Below are 26,573 nucleotides of genomic sequence, written 5' to 3'. Positions count from 1 at the left end.
TATATGCATTCTGTCACTGGGTTCAATGACAGAGAAAACTGATTTCCAGAACACAAGGAGAGCAGCTTGTCCGACCTTTCCTAGGCTCTGCCTGAAAAGACAGCATTTTTCACACAACAGCTCCAAGATGCATTTGCTATCTCAACAAATCTTAACACCTTAGCATCAGGGAACAGTGTTAAAAAGCGGCAAGGGGGCTCCAGCTTATTTCAGTGAATTAGTCACAGGAATACACTTTCTAAATTAGATGGCACAGTCCCAAAGGGTTAATGGCTTTGCTGCTCAGATAGGTACAGCCCAGAATCACGCTGAGAACCAAAGAAGCTGGAAGTTGGGTCACACACAGTTGTGGAGAACAAAGCTCCGGCCTCTCAAATTAAATCTCTTGATCACCAGATGTGTAGGCATGCTGTGTTTGTTTTTGACCTTCCATTTTCAAGAGGGAAAGCAAAACGGCTCCAATTAATCCCTGGTGTAAGCCAGTCAGCATGGCTGCAGTCAGCCCCGGAGCAGGCTGTTATTAGGAGCAAGCTTCGCCATCTGAAAAAATCCCACGGCTTTGGGTGCAGTGCGTGCGTTCAGAGGGTCCCGTGTCACATCTCCTCAGTTACCAGGAATTACGCTTTTGGGCTTTAGTAAGAAAACAGGCTTAATTATGCAATTGTCAGCTCGTTTAACAACAAAACAAAGCAAAACGTTTATGTTCGTTAACTTTTGGACTGAACATCTCAGCGGCTAAATGCCGGAGCCTCGCACGTTATTTTGAAATCAGCCAATGGCCATCGGCTGCCTGAGCTTCGCGACGACTCCGCGAGGCCCGTCTGACATTTCTCTGACCGGCTACAGATAAAACCGCTTTATTTTATTCTTGCCGAGTCGGCTTCCCACGCCGCCACAGCCCGACAGCCGGCGCGGCCCGCTCGGGGCAGGGAGCACCGCCCGCAAGGCGAAGGCGGGCGCAGGCCCCGTTCGCCCAGCGCCCCGCTTCTCGGGAGAACGCGCGCCCCTGCCGCCGCCGCCGCCGCCGCCGCCCTCCAAGCGGGTGGCCCCACCAACGGGCTGCGGAGGGAAGCGCCACCCTCCTCCCTCCACACCGCCTCTCTCACCCCCGGCCGGCTGAGGCGGCGCGGCGAGGGGAGGGGCCGAGGAGCGCGGAGCGCATCGATCGCTCTCATCCATCGGACGGCTCGCTCGGCGCTCGGCTCCCTCGGCAGCTCCAGCCCCGGCCCTCCCCGTCCCCCGCCATTTCAGACCGGGACGGAAAGGGACGCGGAGCGGGCGCCGCGCGCGGCGGGCAGGGAGACGCCGGCGTGCTCCCGCGGCCCGCAGAGCGCCGGGCAGGTACCGGTACCCGACCCCCCCGGGCCGCGCTTTCCCCTGCCCCCCTTTTTCCCTCGCTCCCCGCCGAGGCGGGGCAGGAGAAGCGACTCCCCGCAGCCGGTCGCCCCTTCGCCCCCCCCCCCTCGCCCTCGGTGCCGCTGATCGCGGGAAGCGGCCGGACGGCGGTCACCCAAGCGGCCCGCGCCCGCCCCTCGCCTTCCGTCCCCGCGGCGCGGCGGGACAGGTGGCCAACGCCCTCCGGGAGCCCGGCACCTGGTGCTGAGTCAATCCCGCGCTTCGCGCCGCTCCCCCTTTCTTCCTCTCATCACCCCGCATCCTGCCCGCGAGGTCGGCTCGCAAACTTAGGCGGCCCCGGCGGCTCTGCGCTGGGGGAGCCGGGGCGGGGAGGGCGGCGGCCGGGCCGCGGAGGTGCCGAGCCCGTGCTAGCGCCCTCGCAGCGCTGCGGTGCCGGGGCTGGGCGGGATGAGGGGGGAGAGGTGAGAGCCGCGGCCCCGTCCCGCCGAGCCTCTGCGGCTGGCGGCTGCGCTCCCTGCTCGATGGACGGAGGGGCGGGCTGCCGTGCCGCTGGAACTTGAGAAGAAAGCGGTGGGGAACGAGAGCCTGTCTGAGGAATCTCTTCCCTTCGTAGCTTTTTGTCCTTTTTTCCGGGAGGGAACCGCTTTCCGGTAGTAGTAAAGGAACGCGATAGTGATTGAAGCTACACCGACGGCATCCTCGCTGGTCTGATCCCAACCCTTTCTGCCTAACGTTGCTTTCTTTGCCTCCAGGTCTGCTAAAAAATGACAGAGTATAAGCTTGTTGTCGTTGGAGCTGGTGGTGTGGGCAAGAGCGCCTTGACAATACAGCTCATTCAGAACCACTTTGTGGATGAGTATGACCCTACCATAGAGGTAAACACCTCCGTCTTAGCTTCGTGTGCTGGGAGGTTAGCAGTGCTGGTGGGAGTTGTTTGCTGTTGGACATTACTGCAAAAAAACACTATGGAACAAGACTGTATTAAATAAAAAGAATAGCATCACACTGGCATTAGCAAACTGCTGTACTTCTTGAGCTGGCTGTATAACAACAGCTACAGTGAAAAATGAGCAGTTCTGTGAAGTGGAAATGTGCCGCGTGTTAGTTGCTGTGTTGTGTTGGACACTTTGAACATGAGTTTGCAGGATCTTGGTAAGGAAGTACTTGCCAAACTCTAATGGAGAAAGGGTGCCAAAACTTACTGTAGCTCCGCATTGGTCTCTTAATATCAAAATGGAAAGTCACACGTAAGGAGAGATTTTACTTCTGAAATGCATGTGTCAGGCTTTCTCAGCTCTTATCATCAGGATCTGTGTCACATGGGGAGGAATGTGTTCTGGGATGTTATGCTGAATGAGGCAAAAATTTGGAACTCGATTTTTTTTTTTTTTTTTTAACAAGCAGTTGTATGTTTCTGTGTGTCTAGAAAAAGATGTAGGATAGCTGCTATCGTGAATTCTTTTCTGTACATGGCACAGTCCTTCAGAATCTGAAAATCTGTTTGAACTTACACAGTTCTGTTATTTTAGAGGCTTTTAATGAGTAGGCAGGTCTGGCTTTGTAAATAGTGTTGTCTGAAATCTCCTGTGGGTAGTTTGATTTAATAACCTCAGACTGTACGAAAGGAGAAATGACATTATAACTTAGCCGGGATTTTTATGTTCCCAGCACTGAAACATTCTGCAGCTTATGACTTCACTTATATGTTTACACAATGAGGTGCTTCCAACCCCACTTGAAGGGATCGCAAGGGTATAAATCTGGGCTTAATGTGGTGACTCAGAAATGGTTCTGGAGTCATTCTCAGGTAGGCACGAGTGAAAGAAGCCAGTGTCCCAAGATGGCAGGAGGCTGTCTTACTTCAGTGAAGTACAGGCCTGAGTTGGTGTTCCACAAAGGGGGATGCACCAGGCTGTGTTTGGGATTACCTTTAATGTGCCTGTGTACTTTGTCTGATGCGTGGCCAGATAGATTACCCTATGCTTGCTGAAGGTTTTGTGAATGGATAGGAAGAATGTTTACCTTGCACTAGCAAGGTAGCTCTTTCAGTTATTAAGATTTGAAATCTGAAAGCAAAATGTCAACCCAGAGCAGTCTTAAAAAACAAGAAACACAACTCATTGAGAGGAACAGGCAAAATGGGATTTTACTTTTTGGTTGCAAAAGGAACTTACAGAGTTGTTGGTAACACTTGTGCTACTTGCTCATCATCTAGGTTTCTTGGATTAGAGGTACATTTTAATTTTGCAGAAAGCACTGTTGAGGTTCTACGTTAGAAGTTGTCTGAAAAGGACAAACCTGTGTAAACCGTTCAGGAACGCAAGAACTTAAATGTCAGTTCTAAATCACTTGAGGGATTTTTGCTAATCAGCAAGTTGAGTATTTTGAGGAATGCTGAAGGCATTTTAATGATAATAAAACATGCGGTTCTTGTAGGAAGGACATTGAATTCTAGAGCAGCGGCTTTTATTCAGTAATGGACAGGGTAGGTTGTCTGTAAGGCTGTGGTGTGGTCTGCAGTCAAACAATATGATTTTCTGGGAGAAACCTATAGCCTAATGGATTTTACCTGCATCAACAGCTTGTTGAATGTAACAGTATTAGTCTGCTTGTACTCAGCCAAGAACTTGTAGGGAGCTGGTTGCTGTTTTTGCCTTGTAAATCCTGAGACCTTATGGATGGATATTCTATCTACCCACCTGGTAGATCACTTTGTGTGCTCATGGTGTTATAATTCTGTAACTTGGTTGGGTTTGTAGGGAGTACATACTTCAGTTACTGTGGGGTGCTCTGTTATTTGGAGAAGCAGATGGGTTCCAGCTAGGGGGCTTGTAGTTGGGTTTAAGTGCTTCACTTCTGGCTAGGGCACAATCCCTTCAGAAGGGTTTGGTTGTGCTTCCTGTGTATAGGTGTAGTTCTGGTATGCGGCTGCCCAAGGAACAGTAGCTGTAGAAAGGCTCACTTTTCGTGCAATGAGGAAATAAGGCTACGGTTGTGACCAGTAAATAAGTGGTTCAGTAGTGTCACAACTATTGTTTTTCACTGACTACTGTTTCTACTGTTTTTTTTTGTTTTGTTGATGTTGTTGCCAAAACATGCCTTTTCCTCAAAAATGAGGTATTTTGGAGTAGGCATAGAAAAGAGCTGAGTGTTTGTTGTATACTGTGGGTTTTTTGTATACTGTGGGTTCCATACCTACCTGGTTGTTCAGTTGTTTTAAATCTTTCATGGTAACCATTGTGAAATTCATCTCTTCTTAAATTCTTGCATTGCTGAAACAGTGCAGGAGAGAAAAAAAAAAAAAAAACACCTGGTTGCTTAACTACAGATGCATTCTCTAACATTCACGTTTGTATTCTTTTCAGTGGAATTAGTGAATGAACAAATAACTTACCTGCTTGGGAAGCTTCATGTCTCATGATCCAGTCAAAAAAACATGTATTTATTTTGTACTTTGTATCTGAATTTATTACAGTTGATGACAGGGAAAAAAATAAAATTACTGTGTGCTTGAGTAACTCCTGTTATTCAGAAATAAATTTGTTGTGTTTATCACAATTTCGTATCTTTCTTGAAATGGATGTCAAAGAACATTTACAGCCAAGCAATTTTAAGTGTTTTTTTTCTAAGTGTGTACACTCACCCTTTGAGCTCTGGCTTAATGCACAGAGCAGTTGGACTGATGCCCTCTACTGGTCGAGATTCGTTAAATCTTTATTTGCAATATCTTCCGTGATTACTTTAAAATCAGTTCTTTTTATAGTGTCAGCATACATGTACTAGCATTTAGGTCATGTTTTCAGTGACTTGGAGAAGGAGTTGTCCTCCTTGCTGGCTGTCAAAGGATTTTTCAATTGGATTAGCAAAATCCCTTGAGTGATTTAGGAATACTGATATTTAAGTCTGTGTGTTTTTCAGTGACCTGTGCACCTGTGGAACTTCCACCAACATGTAGTAGTAGCTTCATAATCATTATGATATTTTAATATTTAATCATTGGTAGAGTGGATTCCTAAAAAAAGTAGTTACTCTCCTAGATGGGGTTTCTTTAGTCAGTGGATTTTTTTTTTTCCAGATAAACTCAATTTGTGACAGGAAGCTGAGATGCCATCTTTAGTTATCGGTAATTGTTGTGAACAAATGGAATTGTTATTGCTCCTTTAGCATAATGTGTGTGTTTTATATTTTTTATGGCTTGAAAGGTCAATAACAGCAGGCTGTGTGATTAATTAAATTGAAACTCTTTGATGTAGATAGTGTCTGCATACTCAGAGAAGTGACAAGTTCATATTTGGAGTCATGTACAGTGTTGCATTTAATTTCTAGTTTGCATTTTGTTTTATATACAGTAGTCCTACGTTAGATGCTTTTCCATTGCCATATCTTCCAGTGTGCAGTGAAGCTGCTGGATTTCAAAAACATCATGAGAAGGTTTTTTTTGTTGTTAAAAGGGAGTCTGCCCATGTTGGGTTCTGATACTCCATTTTGAAGTAGAGGGCCAGTCAGATGATCAGAGGGCTGGAGCACCTCTCCGATGAGGAAAGGCTGAGGGAACTGGGTTTGGTTAGCTTGGAGAAGGCTCTGGGGAGATCTCATTGTGGCCTTCCAGTACATGAAGTGAGCATATAAACAGGAGGGGGAATGGCTGTTTACGAGGGTGGACAGTGATAGGACAAAGGGGAATGATTTTAAACTGAGACATGGGAGGTTTAGTTAGATATTAGGAGGAAGTTTTTCACAAAGAGAGGGAGGTGACACACTGGAACAGGTTGCCCAAGGAGGCTGTGGATGCCCCATCCCTGGAGGCATTCAAGGCCAGGCTGGATGTGGCTCTGGGCAGCCTGGTCTGGTGGTTGACAACCCTGCACGTAGCAGGGGGTTGAAACTAGATGACCATTGTGGTCCTTTTCCACCAAGGTCATTCTGTGATTCCATGATGATTCTATGACAGGTATTGTAGCAGTGTAACTAGCTTTGAGTTCTTCAGTTCATCCTGCACTATTTTTTTTTCTTGGACTTGGTAATTTCTTACAGTATGGTAACATTTGAATGTTATCTGTGGTCTATGTGGGCAGGTATTCACTGTGGTGCTGCTGTGGAGGTCTCAGCAACCTGAGCTGTTGATGTGGTGGTTCGGTTTTCTTACAGTGCCAAATAGGACTTTTTAGGCTTGATTTTTTTGCAGGGGATAGGGGGGGAAAAAACAGCAACTGAAAAAGCCATGTATTTATTTTTTCAGCAACTTGGTAGGAAATCATGAACTTGAGTTTTCCCTCCCACATCCTTAGTCTTTTCCATCTCAGATCCTCTCTTCTAGTTTTCTTTCAGAACAAACTATCTGAAGGCATTCCTTGCTTGTCTACCTGTGCTGTGCTTTGTGCTCATGCAGCTTTGCTGCTGCTGGTGTGGCATATTAAAACTAGCATTTCTTGCAGGAAGAATTTTAAAGTGGTTTTCTTTGATGAAAATTACTTAAAGCTTTTGTTTAGAGCTCAGCTTTGCAGAGTTGCTTTCCCTCTAGAGTGATGAATTGCACAGAAATTCATATTTTTAAAGTAGCAGTCAAATTGTAAGAAGAAAATGAAATGGGCTTTTTTTATGACTGATGCAATGCCAGAAGTTCTGTTAATACATTGCTGAACTGTGATAAAGTTGATAGGATGTGGGAGATCTCCTGTTGATTGAAGTGAGTTGGGATAAAGATGGGCAGGCTTTTTTCCTTCTCATTTAAGCGCTGAGATGGAATGTTAGCCTTATTTTAAAATACACTAGAGATTGTGTATTTCTCTCAGCTTTTATATTTCAAAGACTGCCAACTGCTTACTTGAACACTGAATTTGCACTTCTGTGACATTAATACTTCCAGAATCACGTTGGAGCTGTACTTGTATGTTAAGGGTAAGAAGTCAATATCGTTTTACCTGGTATTGTTGAATTGTATCAAGGCTCGAGATAAATAAGAGCCCAGCATTTGTTTACTTGAACATACTGATTCTATACAGCTGTCTTCTGATTGTTTTTAGGATTAGCAACAAGAAAGAACGAACTTCTGTGTTAAAAAAACAAACCAAACCACTGAATTGATAAAGTGCACAGCGTATAGTGCTTAAAATTGATGCAAAGGAAGGAAGGCCGTGCAGAATTCATCTTGAAGTTGGCTAGAATTGCAACTTCAGTTCCCCTCACAGTAGCTTCAGTTCGTGGTTGTTTTTTGTTTTTTTTTTTTTTGTAGAGTATTAAAAAGATCCTGCTTATATAACAAGAGCACAAGCAATATTATGTTAATCTCTAGCTAAAGGATCTGAAAGGTTATGCCATGATTTCCTCTTGACGCCTTTTATTTGCTATGAGTATCATTAACTGAGAGTAATTTGTGGTACTCAGTGACATTTTTAAAGTTTACTGACGTGGTCTTATTATAATAGTGCTTGTAGGAAATAGAGGTTTGGATGAAAAAATAGGACTCGTGCTCTCATTACTGCTAAAACTATGTGCTTACAGAAGTCTAGCACCAAAAGGCCTGTAAATAAGCATTACTTTTAGCTGCTTGGGACTCTGTACAGATTTCGGCTACTTGAGTCAGTGACCTGAAAACTTTGAGTTGATAGTGTTGAAGTAATTTGTTCCAGCATCTCTCGGAACCTATCAGGGCTTATGTCTGATTTTGTGCTTTGTGTTGCTCTGTCTCGTCTGAAAAACTTGAACTTCAAATGTATTTACTAAATTTTGGTAATTTGATAACAAATGTTATAAGCAGCTGCTTAGGGATATAAAACAGCTTTTTCCATCTCAAACTCTGAAGGCTTCTTATGCTTTACTTCCTTTTCAGAGGCATAGATTTTTGGAGTAGTTGTTCTGCTTGTGAACTTTTTCTATTTTATTATTTTGTATATGTTGTGGCATGATGTTTTTATTGACATCCATAGAATGAAGGCCACATTTCACTTTTTTTTTTTTTCCCCAATTGAGTTAGCTCATAGTTAAATCTTTTAAAATCAGGATTACAGCTTTCTTCAATTCTCATATGAACAAAGGGAGAGGTTTTTGATCTGGATTCAATTTGAACTTTTTGTCTCTGTGTACAAAATGAGAAATAAGAATGCTGTGTGTATGTGCACACTTGCATACGCGTGCAGTGTTACTTGCTGAAGACACGGAATGCAGATCAGAACATGTCCTTCCAGTAGCATTTTCATTTCTGGATTAATGTCTGAGCAGAAAGATATGCTACCAGTTATGCTTTCATTTGCCTATCTGTAAAATTGGATTATAAGTGTTTTCAGGTATGATCAACTACTGGAAAACAACTTGAACATCTTCTGAACTATCTGTGCTTAAAAACTTTGTTTGTATTTAACCGTGTTTGTTTTTTTTTTTCTCTCTTCTTTAGGATTCCTACAGAAAGCAAGTAGTAATTGATGGGGAAACCTGTCTCTTGGATATTCTTGATACAGCAGGTCAAGAAGAATATAGTGCAATGAGGGACCAATATATGAGAACAGGAGAAGGCTTCCTGTGTGTATTTGCTATAAACAATACAAAATCTTTTGAAGATATTCACCATTATAGGTGTGTATGCTGAAAGATAAATGACTAACTCTTGTATTAGCTGTGTGGGTTGCTTGCTTTTTACACTGGATAATGAATTGACCTCTCATGAAATAGCACTTAAAGGAAAATTTGCAAATTAGCAGTGTTGCAATTTACTTGTCCATTTGTAAGTCTGTAATTTTCGGTAATTGAAAATCTGTTGTTTCATTCTGGAGTTAAGCAGGCAATGTATCTGAAAGCTCTCTGTTATGAATGGCTGTTACTGCCTTAATAGATATTATTTATGTAGTAAGAAATTATCTGAAAGTGAACTCTGCCTATTCCATAAATAAAATTGTGGGTTCAAGATGAAAAACACAGTTTAAAATTTACAGATAATATATTGTTAGCCTTTCTTCTCTGGGGGAAGAGGAGGAAAATACCCATGCAAGAGTATCTAAGTGGGTACCTAAATGGTAACCTGGGCTCTGACACCTTAAAGAAAAAAAAAAATAAAAAGGATACCCATATGAAATTTCACATCCAGGATGATGGCTGATTGAGTTAGTTAAAAATTGAAACTCGTGCTTGCTTGATGGCAGCTGCGCTAAAATGGAAGAGAAGCAGTCTCTACTTCTGTTATCAGTACCAGCAAGTTATAGCTTTTTAGCTTCATATTACATTGAATTCTGCTTGGGAGTTGTGTTAGAAGGCAAATCCCACCAAAGATCACCGATTTTAGCAGCATCAGTTTAAGGTTGTTCCCAAATGCATAAGTTAAGCTATTCCAAGTTAAATATTTAAATGCTCTTGAGTTTGTGTTGCTGTGTAGCATAGGAATGACTTGCTGTAAGTAATAACCACAAACTCAACATCTACTTTTAAACTGAAGTTGCCCATTTTGTAACAAATTAAAGTCACTGATTCCTCACTTGAAGTGGGATACCTTATGATAGTTCAAGGTAATCAGAGTGAGGAGCTGTAGCTGTCTGGATTGTGTAGCTTTATTTCTCCTGTATGCTAGCAGTTCAGCTCATTTGGTAGTGTAGTGTTGATTTCAGTTGCTAAACTGGTAGATTTCTAGCTACAAAATCAGTTTACTGCTAGCTTACCTTCCTGTAGCAACTGTGGGATTGGGAGAGTTCTGTACGCCCTTTGTTTCAGGACTGTTACTTTTCCAAACTGAAATTGAGCTAGCCAGTCTTCGTATACCTTTCACTATACCTAAAATGTAGTAAGTGAAGAATGTGATGTACCTGCAGCTTCCTAATAAAAATGGAATAGATTAGAGTTCTCAAGTAGAGATAAAAAATATCTCGCTCTCAGAAAAACACCCTGCATCTCCATTGTCTAACCAGATTATTAGAAAGGAGTTTCCTCTGTCTGTAGAGGAGGAAGGAAATGGTAAGGTGTTGACATAAGGCAAAAAGGAGTGTGAAGTTTGCTTTTAAGCTTCATAAAGAAATAGTTATAGACTTGCACGGGGAGGCCTTCTGGGTTTTAACTCAGCACTGTGAGCTGAATGCAGGAGCTCCTCCTGTGCATTCCCACACCTGTGGATGACTTTCCTGACTGAAGCTGAATGTTTCTAAATAAATAACTAAAAGCAACGACTGCATTAAGGAGAAGACTTATAGACTGTTTAAGAAAGCAAGGAAAGAAAAGAAGAAATAAATGATTGTTATTAGAGATTCTTTACAAGTACATCTAAATGGTATGGTAAAAACATTTTCTAGCTAGTCTTTTAAAAGACTCTGTACCAGATTTCTCTTTTCAGATAATCAGACCAGTGGTCTTCGGAGTTTAAAATCCCTTTATCTAAGTGCATAGTTTATGATGCTGACCTAGCCTGAAAAACACAGTACAGGCAGAGGGCTTTTGACTGTTTTATCTCAGCAAATGAACTGGGTATTGTGAGTGCAAAGTATGGGAGGTGGGTAGTAAGATTTATACCAGAGCTGACATTAACTGTTGTTTTTGGGGAAGATTCTTGTGTAGTGACATGAGAAGCTATGGCAGTTCGGCTTACTGAGCACTGCTGATAGAAACACTTGCTGCAACATGCCAGCCTTTTAAGAATAAAGTAATAAGCTTGATAGTGATAGGACTTGATCAATTTATTTATTTTTTAGTAGCTTCTAATAGTGAATGTGCAGTGAATTAATATAAGGAATGATGTTGAAATGCCATAATTTCATTTGTTTTAGTGTTTTATAATCTACTGTATGAACTATTAATATCTGTTAAATAAACTCTTTTTTTTTTTTTTTCTTTAGGGAACAAATAAAAAGAGTTAAAGACTCTGAAGATGTCCCAATGGTGCTAGTAGGAAACAAATGTGATTTGCCTTCCAGAACAGTAGATACAAAACAAGCTCAGGATTTAGCAAGAAGTTATGGAATTCCTTTTATTGAAACATCAGCAAAGACAAGACAGGTAAAGCTCACGACTTACAAATCAAAATGTAGCACTCAGCTCAGTTTTCATCAAGTTAATCATTCTGAGCATTACCAATCATTACAGCAATGGATTTATTTCTTCAGAGTAGAAATTCTTGTGGTGTCTTTTCTTTCTGTCAGCTCTCTGACTGCTGATAATTGTTTATTAATTTGTGATTTGCTTCTGTTGCGCAAACTGAAAGAATGAGACCTGGGCTGCTGGTACTCTCCACTGTCAGTTGCAGAATTCTTATTATGCTAGGCTTTATATGTAAAAAGTACACCTGTTCAGAGGTGAAATGTTTGTTTTCTCTCCTCTGCAAGAGGATTAAGCAGACAGTACATTAGTTTATTCTAAGCCTCAATGACAAAAGAAAGAATCTTTTAAGGTGTTAATTTAACATGAGTGGAACGTGCTTCAAATACCTTTTTATAAGTAAACGATTGACCGTAAGTCTTTTTTTTTGAAGCTACAGGTGGTTTGGATGTTAGATACTAGGAGGAAATTCTTTACTATTCTTTACTCAGAGGGTGGTGAGATGCTGGAGCACAGGCTGCCCAGGGAAGCTGTGGATGCCCCATCCCTGGAGGTGTTCAGGATCAGGTTGGATGCGGCTCTGGGCAGCCTGAGCTGTTGGGTGCAGTCCTGCCCATGGCAGGGAGTGGAATTAGGTAGGCTTTAAGGTCCGTAAGTCATTCTATGATTTCTGCAGGGTGAACTGATTGTGTCAAGCGATAACTTTCCAAATCTTTAGAGCACACATTTGTTTGTTGTACTCAGCTGCTGTAGATGGAAGAGACAGTATTAGAGCTCTTTCAGTATTTCTGTAACTCTGGGAGAAAGGTGAAGGAGGTGGTATATCTGCACTCAAAAGAAGATAAGTATACAGTATAAATGAAACTGGTTATGTACTCAAGAAACCATTCCTTTAAAAACAAACAAACAAACAAACAAAACCAACAAAAACCAGTTGGTTTGCATTGGGGTTTGATATTTTTCACAGGAGAACAGGGACTTATACTCAGTATGGAATTACAGCAGATCTGAGTGGTCAAATAACTTTTATTCTCTGCCTCTTCAGAAGTATTGCATGTAAATCGGTACATACGTGTAGCAGAAAAATGCAAATAAGGGCAGAGTGCTGCAGTTTGAGTAATGTCATGCATCTGCTGAATAGATGGAGCTGCATCACTTGACGGAACTTCTTTGTAAACAGTACATAAATTATTTCTATATTAAAAGGAATGACAATTTTATTAGTGCAAATATGCTGCACCCACCCAAGTTTCTGACAAGTTGAGGCCTGGACCAATTACTGAAACTTTGCTGAGGATTCAATGGAATTCTAACTTCAGGCAATAAGGAAGAGCCAGTAAACCCTTGTCAGGTAGGGTAAGTAAAATAGAGCTACAGAACTTCAATGGCTGATGATCAATGAGGCACAAGAAAGAGTGTGGCATATAAATGGTCTGGATAATTATGGTGGTTAGAAGCTCCTGTGTTAGTGGCTGTCATTGAGATGTTAAGATTAAAAAGGAAGAACTCTGATATTGCATTTGAGGTTTGAAATACAAAGTCTGTATTAACATCTAGATGTAACTTTGTTCAGCCTGCTATATAGTGTCACGTCTTGTTTAAGGAATACTCTTCTCAAATCCTCTAATGAAAGTGGATTGAAAATGATGTAATATTCAAAGAAGTCCCAGTCTTCACACTCACAGATTGCCATTCCTGTTCAGTTTTCTGGTCTTCAGTTATGCAAAGTAGTATCAGCTTTGTTTCTCTTTAACCCAGGTATGCCTCTAAGGGGTCTGATGGAGCTTTGTACTTTTCACTGCACAATCATGACTCATGTATGAACTGCTGCAACTTATTTCTTGGTGCTTTTTAATTCATATTTCTAGAGGTGTCAACTGAAATATTATAGAAAGGGGATGGCCTTTAGTTTTTCAGTGCTGATCTTTACACCCTCTGCAGATGAGTAATCACTCAAAAGTCTCAGATTTTATGGTGGGGATACCTACTGGTCTATTCTGGAAGGTAACATTCTCAAAAGGTGAACCATTAGATATGCTTATTTCACAGTGTGGCATTAAACCTCCTAATGATGCAGTGTATTAAAATGGTAAGATTGAATGGAATTGAAAGAAGGAGCTGATCTTTAAGTACAGCAAGCTCATCTAAATATTTGCGTTTGTATATATGTGTGTGTGTATATTGTGACTTGAAAGTCACATTAACTGATATAAAATACATATATGCACATTTACCTTCTTCCAAAGTAATTCTCTGAAGTGGGGGTGTGGAGGAGTCAAACCATTTTATGAGCTGGATGTGGCCCATAGAATGTATTTCTAGTAGGCAGAATTCAGTCCTTGGTGTAAAAAGAAATGAGAGAGAGAGAAGGAGATATCTTTACATCTGATCCTTTCTGTGGCTATATGAAGAACTTGTGCCATTGGGCAAGTGTAGCTGATGGCCTAATAACTTTGAGAGTCTATATAAGGCCCAAGAAGATTATTCAGCAGCAGGAACATTCTTACTCTTCCGTTTATGCAGCTGCTGGCACTAATGCCCTGCTGGAGGGCTCCCCGCTGCCCACTTGCTTTTGCCATTCCTTTTGCCCTGGCTTTGCTGGAGACCAACAAGAAGCAAAAGGGCTTCAGGGTGAGGAAGTGAGGGAGGTGAAACTGCAGTGGAGTTACCTGTCTATTCTGTTTTGATTGCCGAGATTTGTCTTTTAAAAGACAGTGCAGTGTGCACAGGCATTACCTTGTATCTCTTTCAACTAATCCCGATTTTAAGATTTTATATAATTGATAGGTGGGGCCAGAAGTAGGAAAGGAAATAACACTGAAATGGAAGTGTTTTAAAAGCTAATGTAATTGGTTTTCATTCCATTCTGACTAGCATAAAAGTCATGTTGTTACACAAATCCTTGTGTGATTTTTCTTTTCTTTTTTCATACAAATTGTTGAGCAGTAAAGTATCAACTTGGTGGATCTTACAGGTTGGGTATAGGGCTGTAGATTATTGGTTGTGGTTAATGGGGTGTTCTTTCTTCTCTTGTTAGCTGAACCACTGACTAAAGTGAGTATTATGTAACTTTTATAAATAGCACTATCGCTATTTTGTATATGTAAGCCAGTGCGTGTACTGGTGGTTTTATAGTGCATGTTGCATCAGTTATCCTTTCATAGTCCTTATGCAGAAGAGTATGAATTGTCAGGGTTTATTTTTATAGCTGTTCTTACTGCTCCCTGTCTGACACAACCTTTAATTTTAAATTCTTCCCTGTGCATGTAGTGCATAGTCCCCCATCATGGGAGTGAGAGAGGAGGGGCAGGATTATCCTGACTAAGGGCTACTAGATCTGGTGTTTGTTACTGTGCCGTTTACCTCAGTTACACGACTTTCAGTTGAATGTTTGACAACCTTCTAAGTCAGAAGCATGTTGAAAACATTGCCATTGAGATCATGGGTTCTTCACGTTGCTCAAATTCTAAACTCTGACAGAGGGTATTTTTTGCTTCCATTTCTGTTGGCTGGTTAATTGTATTTTAGATGTGTAAACCAGGCTTGTTTAAGAAAGTAATATTGAAAACTCTTAAAGGAAATTGGTATTAAAATGACTCGTGTTTATAAGAGCTTGGCACCTGGCTCTCTAAAAATGTCACCTTGTGCTATTGAAATTAGCACAAATGTTTCTTTGTATGCATTTGTTTTCAGAATAATTTTCCTCAACAGCATTCATAAGACTGTTCTTGATGGTGGCAGTAGTAGCAATTTCTTTTTTCACTCTGTCTGTCTCTCTGCCTCTCTCTGCATTGCTAAAGCAAATCGTGGCTCCTGTTGGTGATGGGAAAGATGGCAATAAACATAGAGTGACGAACTGTTGCCTGATTATTTATGTGAAATCTCCATAATCAAATTATGTATTTCTACTGCAAAACAGTAGATTTGCAAAGCGTTGATTCTCGTACAGCCTGTGCTTTGGCACGTAGCAGCTGATCAATATTGAATCTTTCCTCCTCAGGAATAAGTTTCCATGCCTTCTAGGAAAACATGAAAGCATGAGCTTTACTTGAGTTTTGATGTTTGTAATAGCTCCTTTAAATTTTTCAAGACCTGGAACCTAACAAGGCTCAACTTGTCAGTAGTTCACTACATGCTTACTGGACACATCTTGCGTAACAGATATCACCCAAGAAATAAATTAATTTAGTCTTTAAATTCAAATGACTGTAGTTTGGAAGAACTCACAAATAAGCAGCAGTCTTAAATAAGATAGCCCATAGTGTGGTTCATGCAAAGTAACCCACTAACTGTAGCAGCGAATGTTAGCTATTGTCATTATTGGGTGCACAATATGAAGATGAGCAGGAGAGTAACTTAAAGAAAATCTGTCATACAGAAGCTCAGATTTTGAGTAATAATAAAGTTCTGGGGTTTAAATTAATCTGTATTCTTGATGTTCAGTCTCTTTCATTTTTATTTCCAAATAATGAGCTTGTGTTAAGTTAACAACAGTGTTGATCTGACTGAAGAGACAAGTCATGAGATCGACTGAGGAGAGATTTGCTTCTCCTTTAAAAGCTGTAGCTAAACATTGCCACCAACTTAACGATAGCGCTGTACTTCCCCATTTGCTGAAACGAACCAATCCTCATTATTTTTTCTTTAAATGCTTATGGTATCCTTATCTCTAAGTGGTGTAAAGGCATAGCTGTGGAGAGGTAGTATGTGAGACTAGAGGGTGAAATGCTGCTCTGTTGGCCCTGGTGTGCTTGAGCAGCTGTCTGTAGCCGAACGAAGACGAGAGCAGCAGCAGGTCAGAGTCTGTATGGATGTAGTGCTGCCATAGGGCCTGACTCTGGCCCAGAGAGAACTCACGTGTGCCTTACACGTGGATCTGAACCAAGCTTTTACACATCATCAGTAATGAACTTGTTGCCTTGTCAGCGTGGAAGAATAACTTCTCTTATTACAGTATTTACATTGGAAAGTTATTCTGAAATACCATTGAGGTACTTCTTAGAAAGCACTTTGCCGTGACTCAGAAACCCATTCTTCTAAACCTGCTAGCATAATCCTTGCTCTCTAAAAAAGCTTTAAAAACAGTTTTCTCTGGAATTTTATATTCTTAAGGGAATTTATTTCTTTATCAACTCCTATGAACTTTTTCTACACTTTAGTAGCTTGCTGCACAAATTTTGCAAAGCAAGTAGTTATTTAAAGTACAGAAGATAAACAAGATTACTTTTCTTTGCCAGCCCAAACAGTGACAGGTTCTGGCTTTGGCTAAGAAGTGAAAATAGTTGGCTAGCTGTATGTAAGTGCCCCCTAGTTACCAGTCTCACAGGGCTTTTTGTCTGCAAAATACATTCACACCCACAAAATTATGCAAAAATATTCAGAAATTGAAGCTCTGTTTTCAACACTGGAAGAAATGGGAGAAAATTCTCCATGTATTCTGATGGATGGGATCTTTGATTATCATCTCTGGACCCACTATGAGTGCAGACTTTCTGTGGGCCATCTGGATATCCATAGACTTCTCTCAAGTAAAGCTCATAATTTTGGTATTTTTTTTTCCCCTGCCATGGTGTTCCAATATGTCAAGATTGTCAATAAAGCAGTTTTTAAGGAGTTGTGTTTTACAATGCAGAGAGTGGAGGATGCTTTTTATACATTGGTGCGAGAGATTCGACAGTACAGAGTGAAAAAAATCAGCAAAGAAGAAAAGACTCCAGGGTGCATGAAAATTAAAAAATGCCTTGTAATGTAACAGGGTAAGTTTTGTAATGTCATAGGGTAAGTTTTAAAGTCATTTGCTGAATAACACTGATCAACAGTATTTTGCAAATCAGATATTGTATGATTAACTGATTACATTATATAATATCATTCAGATTTCAGTATGGCAGTCCTGAATAATATACCTAGCAAACACCTATAGATTTACTTTGTTTTTCCTGTTTCTTTTTTTGATAAATAGGTTAAAAGAAGATCTTTACTACATATCAAGTTCTCCGTCTGTAAAAATAGAGATTTTGTTTTGTGCCTCAGGAATTTGGGAGGAAAATGTTTTAACACGGATTAATTGCAGATACTACAGAAGCTGTATGTTGAGTGCATCTTCAGGCTGATGAACTGAGGGGAGAGGATCATAAAACTTACAGTCCTTCTGAGATGTAGAAGGAGGTTTCTTGATTATTTTATTTATCTTTTTTTTGGAGCCTTTATACAGGGGAGGAAAAGGCAATGGTGAAGTACAACTGGAAAGAACAGTTGCAGGATTCTCACAAATAATCATTTTTTTAAATCAGTGCACTGCAAGCAAAAGAAAGGGGAGAGGGAAGAATTGGCAGTGTGTGAGAGGTGCTAGTCTAAATCATTTCCAGTGATGTTTGGGTAAACCATCGCAATAGCCCCTTGAGTTGATTCTTTGCCTCTTACTGTGAGAGTGTGGTCTGTTACTCCTCTAATGGAGGATGATGTGGAGTTTCCTATTGCTTAAAAACCCATTGAAAAAGTTTTTTTCACACTGTAAAACAGCTTGCAGAAAGTAAGAGGAATTTGACTTCTGTCTTTTAGAAGACTGTTGTAACTGAAGGAAGATTTCCTTTAATAAGGAGTGGGGGTGGAAGGGGAGAATCTTCTTTTATAAGCATGAGCACATCTAGTAAAAACTTATTATATTCTTAGCTTTTTAGTGATGAATGACTGCTTTGAGCTGCATCATTAGATGTTTTCTAAAAAAAAAAAGAAAAAAAAAAGAAAAAAGATGCTTTGTGATACTGTTTGTATCAAAGGCTTCCTTTTCATGAAACTGGAAACTCTAGTAATGACGCTACCCAAGTTTTGCATCCAAGTACCAATAAAATTAGTGCCAATAAAAAACCTTTTTTTTTTTTTTTGGTAGTTATTTAAAAAATAACTAAAAGCAGCTTGGCAAGGCTGCTTTTGATGAGAGTAATATGAATTAAAATTGCTTAAGCATCCTTAAAGTAGCATTCTTAAGGCCAGCTTTTCCATTTCTTGCTCTTTGTATAGTCTCAATGTGAAATGTCTTTTATTTCCTTGGAAGGGCTTTTAAGTGTTACTACTAAGCCCCTGCCCTACACCTTGTTAATGGATTGACCTTGTTTCTGAGCCCCTCTTCCTATGGGAAAGTTTATTTCTTTTTACTTATTTACAGAAACTTATTGGACTAATTCTGATAATGGGGAGTGATGGAAGCATTTATTTGTAAAACCCAAACTAAAATTTCTTTTGTATATTCGTACTTTAATGCTGTTTGATTTTCCTTTTTGTGGACTTTCCTGTGAGGAGCATAGGAGGAGTATAGGTTTTTTGTTAAGCCATGCCTCCTATTTATTTCCGTGGAAACTGCAACAGATACAAAGAGCACAATAACACTATTTGATAGAGCACATTCTCAGCTACAAAATGCTCTTTTTCAACATAGTCACCACTATTAGCAATGCTTTTTCACCAGAAATGGACAAGAGCTGCACGACTCATTCCTGAAAATGTGCACTAGCAAAGGTGCCACCGCTGTCATCGCTGCTGAAGAGCACCACCTCACTGTTTGGTCTCTGTAAACATTCAGAAAGTGTTGAGGAATGTCAGTGGGTGCCATTTTTCAACATGGACAAATTCAGTGACACAACCTTCATATGTACTTTTGTGTCAGACACCATTCTGTCAGACTGCCTGCTCTGCTGCCATCTGTCCCACAACAACAAAATGTAATGGAATATTGGTAGGGAAGTTCAACCTCTGCTGCCATATCAACAACATCCATCTAAAGTCATGGGCCAGCATCATAAAGTCGGAGGCATTACTTTCAGAGCAGCCCTTGTATTTCCTTTCCATCTGCTTCCAACTTTTTCTGTCTCCTTCAAAGAGAAATGAGTTTTTATTTTTTTCACCTCTGAAGAAGATCTTTTGTCAGCAATCAATAACTTTTTTTTCCTTTTTTTCTGTTGCATACCTTACTTGAAAAACAGAAGGCTGTAGTGCTTTCAGTATCTGCTCAGCAGAGGAAACACTTGTTTTCATTTTCAAATGAATTCTACATAAATAGCTTCAAGTTACTGATAGTCTTTGCAGCAACTTCATATTTGGAGATTAAGCTAGGGATGATATATGCCAAAATTCTTGCACTACAGCTGCAGCACAGTAGTGATGATAGTGGCATGAGAAATCCAGCATTTAAAACACTCCGGCTTGTATTACTGCCCACTTAATAAGACTAAATGCATTCTATTTCAGCCTGCTGTATGTTAGATGAGCTAAGGTGAGCAGCACCTAATGGTGTATTTGAGGCTTGCTCGTTGTAACAAGTGTTGGAGTGATGCACAGTGTATATCTTCCTTTCTTGCCTATGGGTTATCAAATTTGTTCAGGGTGTTTTTGTACCTCTTGGAATATCCAGTTTATGAAAGCTCATTAACTTACCAGTTCTTAATTAAAACTAATTTCATGATTTTTCAGTAGCACTGTGGAAGTGTATGCGTAATTTCTTTTTCTCATGACTCTGTGTGTGTATGAGATACACTTTCAAGGACTCTATTTGAGGTTGTAGTCCTTAGGAATCTGAGTTCCTTGAGAAATTAGGGTGTGTAGGGTGACAGATTCAGGCTACTTGCCAAGTCTCTTGCATGTCTGTAAGCACATAACCAGACATCCAGACTTCTGTACAGCCACTAGATAACGCAATTGTAGTGCTCCAAAGAGAAGCTGTAGGCAGGATTGGACTGCTTTCTGAACATTCTGATTTTTCTGTTCCCTTCACTTAGTTGCCCTTTGGAAAAACAAATGCCACGAGCAAGCTGTCCTATATGCAGCAAGTTGCTCTAAACCAGTGTTTTCCAGAGCAGTGTGCTACAGCTCTGAGCATGCTCTCTGAATTCCGAGTTTCTAATCCTGAGCCTGGATTGAAAGCGCTCATTCGGTACATCTCCTGCTTTCTGAAAAGTTTGTACACAATGACTCCAGTGTTAGAGGGAGAAAGGTCTGCTGCATGTGGTCCCTTGCTACTGAAAGAGGTAACTGGGAAATTGACCACTCCTGATCTTGTTTGTAGTATTAATGCCTTCAGAGATCTTCTGTAATTGTGGAGTGTCCACTGCTTGTATTCTAATTGCGTTTTTAAGATTTAATTCACAGACTGAAAAGTGAAGGACCTCCGTTTTTCTAGAATCTCCAGTTCTAACACACAAATACTCTAAATATTTTCTATGTTGTATTTACAGTTTATGCTTAAAATGAATTGTGACAGAACCAAAACTACCTAGTTAACAACTGTAAAGGCTTGCTCTGCAAAGGTATAAATGCAAGGACAAAAGCAAGTTATTCCCAAGTATTTTGCAACGTGTGCTGTCTTTGAGATTACTACCTTAGGAGATGCAATGGAAGATTTCAGCCTTAACTGTGAAGTCACATGCTTAAAGGGCCACAGTATTACTTAAAACACAGATAAAATACCTTGTATAAAAACTAGTTTGAGGAGAGAAGGTTGCTCATTTGAAGACTTGAGTTACAATTACTGTTAAGCGCATCTTGCTTGAAGACACTGCTGAAAGCCATCAACTATCCTTGTAATGAATGTTGTAATGTGTAACACATTAGTGATGAGCCTGAAGTGCTGAAGGGTAGTTTTATAACAAAATGTGAACAGTCTCATAGAAGAATATTGTGCAAAGATCGTTCTTACACCATTCTTATGTTGTAAGAATGAAACTCTGTTGTTGACCGTTGTGACAAACTCTGTTGGTGAGGTGGTGGAACAGGCTGCCCAGGGAGGTATTCAAGGCCAGGTTGGATGGGGCCCTGGGCAGCCTGGTCTAGTATTAAATGTGGAGGTTGGTGGCCCTGCATGTGGCAGGAGATTTGGAACTTGATGATCCTTGAGGTCCCTTCCAACCTAAGCCCTTGTATGACTGGTTCTTAATACTTCCCTCCTGGTTGGCTGGGATAAGAACTGCAAAAGATACACTGTGATCTGTTGCTATTTGTAGATCATTCCCTGCATGAACTTTGCTAAATGTTCACTTTGTGCATTAAGGCTGAAATTATAAGTAAAATATTCTCCCTCTATAAAGTAACACCAACCTTTTCTGATTCTCAAAAGAACGTCACCTTTTACAGAGCCATGCGTACTTCTAACAAGGTACACTACATCAATTTTATTTTAGCAAATAATATGTTCAAATATAGAGCAACTTAATTGCACACGTATTTCATATGTTATAAGACCTTGCAAAACTCTATTACCAGTTTCAGAGGATAGGCAATGAAGGGCTTTGATCTAATATTGCTTATTTGTAAGTGTTAATATACACAGGAGCAAACCAAGAGTGCTCATTTCTATTGGCAGCTTGAGGGCATGGTAGCTGACAGGAGGTCTGCTGGCTGCAGGGCTGGATTTCTCAGCCCAGTTCTGTGCTGGTGCTGCTGGCTGCTGTGATATGATAACGTTATGCAGCTACTGCACATAAATAGGTCATTACAAAGTAAAGCCTGTAAAATTGCACTTGATTATGAGTCACATCAGGTTTATGGGTGTCTGGTCAAAAGTAATAAATTTTGTCAGTTACAGTTATCCCCCAAAAGTAGACAAACTATTCAATGTGAAGAAACATTAGCTTTTGTGTCTGTAGCGTAACTGTTGGAGCTCTGAAGGTTTTAAGTGGCTGTACATGATATATGATAGACTACAGACAGTTTGTTCCATGTGTCTTCGCATAAGTTGAATGGAAAGATTTATCAAATGTTGACTGATCATTGCAACATGATTGATTCGAATGATTTGTTTATGTAGAGTTTTTAAGAAACCTGTGGTGTGATAAAAGGAGCTGAGTACGTGGATGAGTCATATCTATCTCTTTGGTACTGAATTCCTGCTCTCGTGTTTGTATTTTAAAGCTATGTATAGATTTTTAAGCATAAGCAAAGCTAACAAATGCTTCAGAGCTTTATTCTGAAATCCAGCAGTAGTACTATACATCCTCATAATCTAAATGTGGCTCATTCAGGTGGCTGATCCTCAGCCTGCAGCCAGGAGGATTTGCTCACACAGTGGCCACCTGCTCCCTAGAGCTGCTCTCCTGCAGAGCTGCACACAGGGATGCCATCAGATGTATGCATTCTCATGTAACTTCTCGTGCAAACAGGAGACAGCTGCAGTCTCCCACCATCTCAGTTTTTCCCAACATGCCCATTCCCAAAGACAAGGGAATGCTCAAAAAGGTGTTGGTGTCCCGACAACTCCTACAACCCACAGCCTGCTCTTGGGGTGTTGTAAGGGCCTCAGCGAGGAGGGGATGCTGTCAGCTCTCCTGACACAGCTTCCTGCAGGGCAGGCTGCCGATTGAAAACACTTCACCTGATCAGCTTAGGTGAAATGAGGCTGTACATGAGCAGGCAGCCGAGTCTGTTAAGGTGATCATAATGTGTGTATCTGTGTATCTTTTTAGGGTGTTGACGATGCCTTCTATACATTAGTTCGAGAAATCAGAAAACACAAAGAGAAGATGAGCAAAGACGGTAAAAAGAAGAAAAAGAAGACAAAGACAAAGTGTATAATTATGTAAATACAGTGTATCCTTATTCTTAAGACGTACTGAAGTAATTTTTGTACATTACACTAAATTATTAGCATTTGTTTTTAGCATTACTTTACTTTCTGCTTCATGATCCTGTTAGCTTTACCTGAATGCTTGTTTTAAATGACAGTGGAAACTTCATTCCTCTTAAAGTGCCAGTATTCTTTGAGTGTTGGTTCTTGAACTAGCAATGCCTGTGAAGAAAAATAAAAACAGAAAAAAAACACACAAAAACCTGAGAACTGTCTTAGGACTCTTTGGTGCATGCACAGTTGCTAACTTACTACTTTTCTTACTGATTGTGAACTTCTGTTCTGTGTGTAAACAAAACAATGAAATGATGCTCTACATGTTCTAACATCCCCCTTAATTTTTACTATTTTTTATTTTTTAAATCTGGTTGGGAAAACAGACTAGTTAGCAAAAAAAGAATTTATTTTCAGATTTTCTTTTAGTTTAGACTGACTGCAATATAGAGAGACCAGAAGCCTTTATAGTCTTCCTGTAGATTTTGCTTCTAGGCATCTAGTCTTGTAGCATTTCAGATCAACTTTATTGAATGTAAAGATAAAACTTTCACAAAAAAATTTTTTCACTGCAATTTGTCTCAGTCACTCCTTAAATACTATATTTTTTCTATTAAAAAAAAAAAAAAAAAGAAAAATTAAAAAAAAGACACTAATGCACATCTGGCAATGGAAAAAGTAAAAGTTCTGATTAGATTGATTTCCTGTTGTTGATGTATTGCTTTAAAACTTTCACTTAACTTTTTCTGTCTGAAGACACCAAGGTGCAATCTTAGCTCTCCTGAGCTCCCAGTGGTGAATCTTCAAGTAGTTCAGTAGGACGAGATTTCACCCTTAGTGTCTCCAGGAAATACTAGAAAGCCTTAATAGATAAGTTGATTCAATTTCTTAGGTTACTTCATACATGGATCCAGAATTTATCATAAGAATTAAATCAGAATGAATCCTAAATTATATAGTAAATCAAAACCATTTGATTTTTTTTCCCCAAGGGTGGCATGAAATGTTTCCACATGCCCATTTTATGTAAAAATAGGAGCAGAATTTTAAATTCTAGTAACCTCAAATCAGTGAATGAATGAGCTTGAACTTAGCTGCTTCATGCAAATAATTTGGAAATCCACTATGCCATAAAAATGGTGTGGAATTTGCACTAATCTTCAGCATAGAACATGGTTTCCAGATTCAGTGTTGTTTATGTGATGTCTGTGAAGTGCTAGTTTTGTTGCACAGATTAAATGGTTGGTGAGTGGCATTCCAATGTCTAGACTGTCATGAAACTAGACCAAGGTTTTAATGTTGTCTTTCTCCGTGATTAAGTCTCTTGTGATTCTTTTTTTTTTTTTTTCCTTTCTGATCAGAATTAATGCAGAATTCAGGTTTCCTTTTTGGTACTGTAGTCTAACTATTCTGCACCGAAGTAAGAGCTAGTGTTTGCAGTGCTGCCAGTTCCTGTTTTCTTCCTGCAAAAGTTACAGCGCTCGGCTGTGTTAGTTGCCTCAGTGCCATAAGGCACACTGGTACCCAGTCAGCTGCAGAACAGAATTGGAAGCATGACTTCGTGTACCAAAAGTAAAACAGAAGTCACTGAAGGAGGATAGTGTAGGACAGTGCACTGGTAAGTTCTGAAAGTTTGGAAAAGGGAATAGCAGCATTGCCCAAACTTAACCTATAACTAAACCATTGCGTGGAAAATTTACACAGTATCACTTGAATCTACCAGTGTAACTTAGACCATTTATATGATGTCAAAGGTGCGACTGCAGGCACACATTTTGCTTCCTACAGCAAAAATCAGCAGTGACTGTTAGGTGGAGAGCTGCAAAGCTGGCAGGGGAAGTGTGCTGTCTGGGTTGCTGCACGTTCTTTCATGCGCCTCAGAAGTTAACAAATGAGTGCCTTTGCCTGCCTGCACTGACTGCTCTCTCAGCCCACCATCAGCCCCCATCTTTTCAGCATCAATGTGAGATGTATTTTTAATGTCCTACAACATTTTACAGCTTCCAAGGCTAAAAACAATTTGGAGGTGGTTATTTGCACATGGTAGTTAATATATGATTAGATATGAAGAAGATAGCAAAGCTGGATAGTATACCCTGAGCTAACAACAGCAATCTTAAGGTGACTTTAAAGATTTTTGGTAACCGAGTCACACTGCATGTAAAACTCTGAAATTCTCATATTAATTAACTAAAAACTGTTAGGGGAAATAAATGTAGCAGAAATATCTTAATAATCAAGCGTGGATTATACAGCTCTGCTATCAAGGTATATATGGATAAAATAAGTTTTTCAGTAGGTCTGATCTGTAGCTACCAATCTAATCAAATTATTATAAAATTGCCCTATAATAGCCCTTATTGACTTAAAGGAAAAAAAAAAAAAAAGAAAAGAAAAATACTCATCCTTGCCACTGTTGTGCAGTTTTGTCTTAATATTTGTAGAGATTTGGTGAAGCATGTTGGATTGCAGCTTGCACAAGTTGATCTCAATTATTCTGTCTTTCCCTATTTGAAATGTTTTCAAAGGACACACCTGGATGCTTTCTTTTCTGGCAGTAACTGCTAACTGAACATGTGAATCACTTGCTGCGTTAATACATTACATTGCCATATGTCAGGGAGTAACACCTTCTTACAGTAGCTTTATGTAACCCTGGTAAACATTATTACTGGTTTTCTCAGAACTGAACATTATTTAACCAGTCTCGTTGCCCTAACTTAGGAAAAAAAGAAGTTATGTCACATAGGATCTCTGCAATAGGTAAATACAGACACACAATCTTCTACACTTCCTTCTGTGAAGCAATACAATTATTACCTTCAAAGACCATCAAACTGTATACCAATCATTTTGTCTGAAGTTTACATAAAGCTACATAGATGGTAAACCTTTCCTAACATTTCTTTATTCCACTGTCTTGTGTTTTCATGTTGAAAATACTTCTGCTTTTTCCTCTTGAGTGCCAACTTCTTACTAGAATGACTTCTTAATGTAATATGTTTACCTGGAATGTATTTTAACTATTTTTGTATAGTGTAAACTGAAACATGCACATTTTGTACATCGTGCTTTATTTGATGTGGAACATATGCAGTGTGATCCAGTTTTTCCATCATTGGTTGCGTGACCTAGGAATGTTGGTAATACCAGATACTACATTTAAAAAAAAAAGAAAAAAAAAAACACAAAAAACCTCTGTTTGTTTTAAAATTTTTAATGTTTTTAGGAGTATGTGCTGTGAGGTGATCTGGAATTTGTCTTTTTTTTTTTTTTTTTTTTTTTTGTCAAACTGTACTGCTCCTATTTATTGTAATGTAATAAAAAAATAGTTATTGTGAACTTCTGTCCCTCTTTGCTTTTCTCTCCAAGAATTTCAGCGTTTCATCTCTGCAGTGGAGTAGTCCTGTGCCACTGTACTCGGCTCCAGTGACGCATCACCTTGAGTACTGTGTTCAGTTTTGGGCACCTCAGTACAGAAAGGACATTGAGGTGCTGAAGCATGTCCAAAGAAGGGCAACAAGGTTTGTGAGAATATGCCCCATGAGGAGAGACTGGAGGAACTGGGGCTGTTCAGTCTGGGGAAGAGGAGACTGAGGGAGACCTT

At 40.0% G+C, this 26,573-nt stretch overlaps 1 protein-coding gene across 3 annotated transcripts; it reads left to right on the top strand.

Annotated features, from left to right (window-relative positions):
• The first annotated feature begins 1,282 nt into the window (after window positions 1–1,282).
• Window positions 1,283–26,308, top strand: KRAS (KRAS proto-oncogene, GTPase). 3 transcript variants are annotated; one of them, XM_042889590.1, is made up of 7 exons: window positions 1,283–1,341; window positions 2,109–2,231; window positions 8,747–8,925; window positions 11,163–11,322; window positions 16,994–17,109; window position 19,740; window positions 22,812–26,308. In XM_042889590.1, the coding sequence occupies exons 2-7, from the start codon at window positions 2,121–2,123 to the stop codon at window positions 22,926–22,928; spliced, it is 684 nt and encodes a 227-aa protein (XP_042745524.1). In that variant the 5' UTR covers window positions 1,283–1,341; window positions 2,109–2,120; the 3' UTR covers window positions 22,929–26,308. The 3 variants fall into 3 exon arrangements, with proteins under 3 accessions (XP_042745524.1, XP_042745521.1, XP_042745522.1); XM_042889587.1 differs by lacking the exon at window position 19,740 and having other exon boundaries at window positions 16,994–17,117; window positions 22,812–22,888; XM_042889588.1 differs by lacking the exons at window positions 16,994–17,109; window position 19,740.
• Window positions 26,309–26,573: the final 265 nt, after the last annotated feature.

The sequence above is a fragment of the Lagopus leucura genome, unplaced genomic scaffold (assembly GCF_019238085.1).
Source record: "Lagopus leucura isolate 7727_CA_CO unplaced genomic scaffold, USGS_WTPT01 Super-Scaffold_100159, whole genome shotgun sequence".
Lineage (NCBI taxonomy): Eukaryota > Metazoa > Chordata > Aves > Galliformes > Phasianidae > Lagopus > Lagopus leucura.
Note: the sequence above shows the minus strand (reverse complement) of the source record. Positions and strands in the feature narration are given on the sequence as shown.